This window comes from Mizuhopecten yessoensis, unplaced genomic scaffold, assembly GCF_002113885.1.
Source record: "Mizuhopecten yessoensis strain PY_sf001 unplaced genomic scaffold, ASM211388v2 scaffold10697, whole genome shotgun sequence".
NCBI classification, from domain to species: domain Eukaryota; kingdom Metazoa; phylum Mollusca; class Bivalvia; order Pectinida; family Pectinidae; genus Mizuhopecten; species Mizuhopecten yessoensis.
Window position 1 is genome coordinate 572,991 of NW_018408676.1, and position 5,070 is coordinate 578,060.

General features: G+C 37.4%; 1 protein-coding gene across 1 annotated transcript in view; it reads left to right on the plus strand.

Annotated features, from left to right (window-relative positions):
* LOC110461880 (WD repeat-containing protein 43-like) overlaps positions 1-5,070 on the plus strand; it is a 104,389-nt gene that overhangs the window by 53,148 nt on the left and 46,171 nt on the right. Inside the window, exon 11 of the mRNA XM_021515600.1 lies at positions 2,044-2,184. Coding sequence (XP_021371275.1) covers positions 2,044-2,184 — 141 coding nt within the window. The remainder of the gene's footprint in view (positions 1-2,043; positions 2,185-5,070) is intronic.

The window sequence follows — 5,070 nt, forward strand, 5'->3', positions numbered from 1 at the left end:
ATTTTCAGCAGAAAATTGCTCAAACTTAGTCAGAATCATCTTGGGTAAATGAGAGTTTTACTTTGTAAAATTAGGATTCCTGCCCCATCCCCAGGGGCTAGAGCGGGGCCCCAAAGGGAACATTTACCAATATTTTCAAATTCTTATCCATTGATGACATGACAAGTATTGTATTTCACTTAGTTTACATGCTGATTTCCACATCACATCTAAACAATAAAATAAAGCTACCAGTATCTATGATATAACTCAGGTGACCGCTAAGGCCCTTGGGCCTCTTGTACTTTCAAATTAGGATAACTTAATATTCTTAAATTATTTAGATGTGGCCTAGCTATTTGAATCACCCTGCATCTGTGATTTTATCAAAATTTTGGGCAAAGGGGACTCAATTTTGTATAAACGGAGGGTGTGGCCATGTATAAACAGAGGCTGTGACCACTCTGGGTGCTTATGGGTGGGGCTCAATAGGGGAATTTGAGGTTTAAATCTTCAAAGTCCTTTTTCTTCTATACCATGGGAAGTATTTTATCCAAAGGTTAGCCTGAGGCATCCTTGGGCTATGGGGACTCAATTTTGTAAAAACAGAAGATGTGGTCCCTCTGGGTGCTGAGGGTTGGGGCCCAATAGGGGAATTTGAGGTTTAAACCTTTAAAATCCTTCTTCTTCTGTACCATTGTAGAGATTTTGTCCAAATTTGACCTGGAGCATCCTTCAGGGAAGGGGACTAAATTTTGTATGAACGGAGGGTGTTGCCTCTCTGGGTGCAGAGAGATAGGGTCCAAAAGGGAAATTAGAGGTTTAAATCCTTCTCTTTCTGAATGATTGGAGTTATCTTAACCAAATTTGGTCCAGAGCATCATTTTGCAAGGTGGACTCGAGTGTAATCCCCCTTGGAGCAAAGGGGAAGGGTGCAGTAGGGGTAAAATTGTAATAATTGTTTAAAATCCTTTTCCTTTAGTTTATAATCAAATTTTGTGTAGAGCATCCTTGGGCAAAGGGGACCAAATTTTGTATAAATAGATGGTTCCTTTTAACGGGTGTATAGGGGGCTCAATAGGGGACATTGAGGTTAATCCACCCCAATTCATGGGGACAGAAAGAAGGGACCTAATGAGGGATGGGTGTTGCTGAGAGAGTAAGCCAATATTTGGAAATAGTTGCAGTATTATACGTTTTAAGAATAATTTTCATTATCCACGTGAGCGATACAGGCCCTCTGGGCCACTTGTTTAATTTCCCTGGGGTGGACGCTTAATACAGATTCCAATGTAGTGTGCTAACTTTGATTGATAGATACCATATAAATGAATTAACAAGCAAACACATGACATTGTAGTTTACTACATGGATAGGTGTATTGACTGACTGACACCATCAGAAATATAAGCTGAAAAACATGTTTACAACTAATACAAGTACAGTATTAGACACTGCTAGTGTTCAAATATCTGAAATACAATCCAAAATTTATTATCTTTTTCATCATTCATTGATTTGTTAGAGGGATTTGATGATTGATCATGAAATTTCAACTGATTCCAACACTACTTTAAATTGAGACTGGTCTGCATTTCTTGGTGGTGCCGTTGAATTAAGTGATATGCTGGAACACCTGTTCCCATAAAGTCAATCTTAATTCTTATTCATTTGAGATGTAACGAGGCATTTGATTGGTCAATGAAAATTATTTGCGACAGTCATACAGTAAAACCATGATATACTTACTGTAATTTCTCATTTGCATATGAAGCCCGGATGGCGATTGTTAATGACATCGATGACCCTGACTAACCCTGACACGTCATGAAATTGATTGATCCCGAAAGGTCAACGTAATTCCGCCTCACTTTGAACATTGTCGCCAGTAAAACTCGGATTTGCGACAGTATAATCACGATATACTGTGGCGAATTTCAAAATACATTAGGGTTATCCTCTAAGTATACAAATATTAGGCTATACCATCAATTAAATAGTGTGTCATATGTGGTTCATTTTGTTTACAGTTTTTCATGGGAATTAGTTATATTTTGGTTTTAGATGACGATTGAAGCACGTCTAAATGCTATCGGTATGGGGACTTCCAAGACAGACAAGGTTTCAAAGGCCCCACCTAAAACAGATGGCCTTGGGAGGCTCCTGACACAAGGACTGCAGAGCAAGGACCACAAGATCATCAATGTAAGGTTTCTATCATGTATCTTTGATTCTATTCAATATATTTATCAGTGTAAGGCTTATTTCAGTAAAATATCTACTATATCCAGGGGCAACAAGATATAGATATTAAAGTTATGTGTACGGTGTTCTGTCAAATTTGCAATGTGGGGAAATCACTTGGGTCAATTCTCAATTTTCTAATTTAAATGAAATCTGTCCACTTTCTACTGTAGCGGCATACACTGATCATATTATTTAAAATAATAAGTCGTCCGGCGTCAAGATTTTACTATAAACAACTTCTTCTGAATAACCAAAACGCCCAAGGTGATGATATTTGGCCAGCAGCATGCTTGGATGAAGGGCTACTAAGTTGTGCAATTGAATGACATTCACTCATATTCAAGGTCACAGGGGTCAATTGTCATATTGATATTTGGGCAGTAGCACGCTTGCATGAAGGGCTATCAAAATTTTTCAAGGTCACCTTTGGTCAAATCCAGTTGTGTGACCGCACAAAGCACCAAAAATAGTGTGCATAAATCGTGCACACATCTTCCAAGCAGGGTTGCCAACCTCTTAGGAGTCCAATGTGGGAGATCTCCCTCCACTGGGTTTTACAGTGTGTGAGACTTTTGACGGTGTCGCGGCGTAACGTCGTTTTGGGTGTTAAGATAAGATTTACAAATGTATCGAACAAATCCTGGCTTTCTTTGGTTACTATAGCATCTGCATTGTTGATATTTTCACTTCAAGATCTTTGTAGGAAAATAAAACAAAACATTTTTTGCAGATACATAAAAGATTTTTATTTATCACACACAAAAAACTGACATCAGAAATGCAACACATTATATAATCAAAGGCCATTCTTGTAACGATTCCACCCTTGGCTAGAACAGGTACCAGTCTTTTTTTTCTGTATTTCCATGACCTGTTAAAAAAATAACAGTTCATATCAAAAGTAAGAACTTTACTGTACATAGTCAGATAGTAACATGAAAAATAAAAAAACATTGATAATTTGACAATGGAAAAATATTTTAGAATTACTTCTGGCTACTATCCTAAGCAACAAATAACAGTTAGACCATTAGCATTTATACCACGTTTGCAATCCGATTTGTTGCATGATTATGTATTGGACTACCTATGTATATGTACTACGTCTATCCAACATGCCAAAGCACTTCCCGAAACTTGTTATTTTTTCATCGCATCAGATTAAAATTGTTTATTACTACAAGTCTCTGGTGTGTTAAATCATATACGCCACTTTACTGCAAAAAATAACTTTGAACTTTTCATTAGCCATTAGCGACTGTCTGTTCGTGATTCAAGAATTGTTTTCTCTTAATATTTGTGAAGGCCAGACCTAAAAACAATCTTTCCTTATACACGACGATATTATAAGTAAAACTTTCTTTTTCTGTGCGATAGGTACGTTCAATATTAAGTTTACGAGTGAAAACAAATTGATAGATTGATTGATAGGTTTTTACGTCCGCTTCACTACCGATTAGTTCAGTTATCCAGCAGACGATTGTGAAAACAACTCACCTTACGATATATTTACATTCGTTTCCACCGGATGTAAAGCGACACCTCGCGTCAGCTCACTTCCAAAGCATAACGTTGCAATAAGAGTTATTCCCCTTTGTACGACCCAAGCTAAAAATTTCCGGTTTAATTTTACAATGCGTGTTACATAGCATTACAGTGTCTGTTTGACTGTCAAGAATGGGTTAAGCTCCCAGGTAACAGAACAGGTAAATTACATTTTGATGATTGACCAGAGTTTTACCTTGCCTGTGCCTGACAAAGAGAGCTGATATGTGATACCTTATGACAGTTATGACATGGACATTTAGTATGTAAAGGTTATTGCATGGTTTTCGAGTAACAAGTAACAAAAATTGAGTAAAAAATGTTCACCTGGACAATCTTTTCACCTATCCTACACTGCAGATAATTTACATGTACCTGTGTGAGCGAGTACTAATCAGAACCAGGTAAGTTTTTCTTTATTCTCAATAGCCCAGTCTGAGTGTATCCTTCATAATAGATACAAATGTTTTTGGATTACTACCCAGCTCCAGTGTCAGGGAAGGTAAGGAGTGTCTGTTCAACAATTAGAACAAAATATGGGAAACAATGTTGAATTTCTGACTACATTTTCAGTTTAATTTTGAAGATGTGGCAAAGGTACAGGATATTGAAACCATTTTCATACATACAATGTAAGGGTTTATCAATCCCTAAGATATTCCAGTTCTTTCAATGAATGGTATATTTGAATGTGCAATTTTGTATAAAGAAACAGCTCCTAAAGATTATAAACTTTTCCAGGAAATGCCTATCCTCTCACGTGATAAGGAAATCAATAACGCTGCCCACTCTGTAATTATTTTTGTTTGTTTTTCAATCATGAAATTACCATTTTTAAGTTCTATTTAGGTCACCTGAGACAAAGTCTCAAGTGACCTATTGCGATCGCCTTTTGTCCGTCGTCGTCCGTCGTGCGTCCGTAAACAATTTACATATTCGACTTTTTCTCCAAAACCCCTGAACCAATTTCAATGAAATTTTGCAGGGAGCTTCCATGGAGTAAAGGTCAACAAAAATAGTTTAGTCCTAAGCCCCCAGGGGCCTGAGGGGTGGGGCCAAAAAGGGTCAAATTGACTAAAATTTCAAATATCTTCTTCTCAGGACCCAGATATGGTAGAATCAAATACTCTTCATAGATGGAAGGGTCTTAAGGTGCTTTACCGAAATTGTGAATTTCATGACCCTGGGGTCTCACGACTCCCCCTGGGGAGGGGGTAAACTTTACTATAGTTTATATAGGGAAATCACATTTTGGACCAACATTTGTTTAATTTCCATTGGAAGTAATTCAATTTGGGT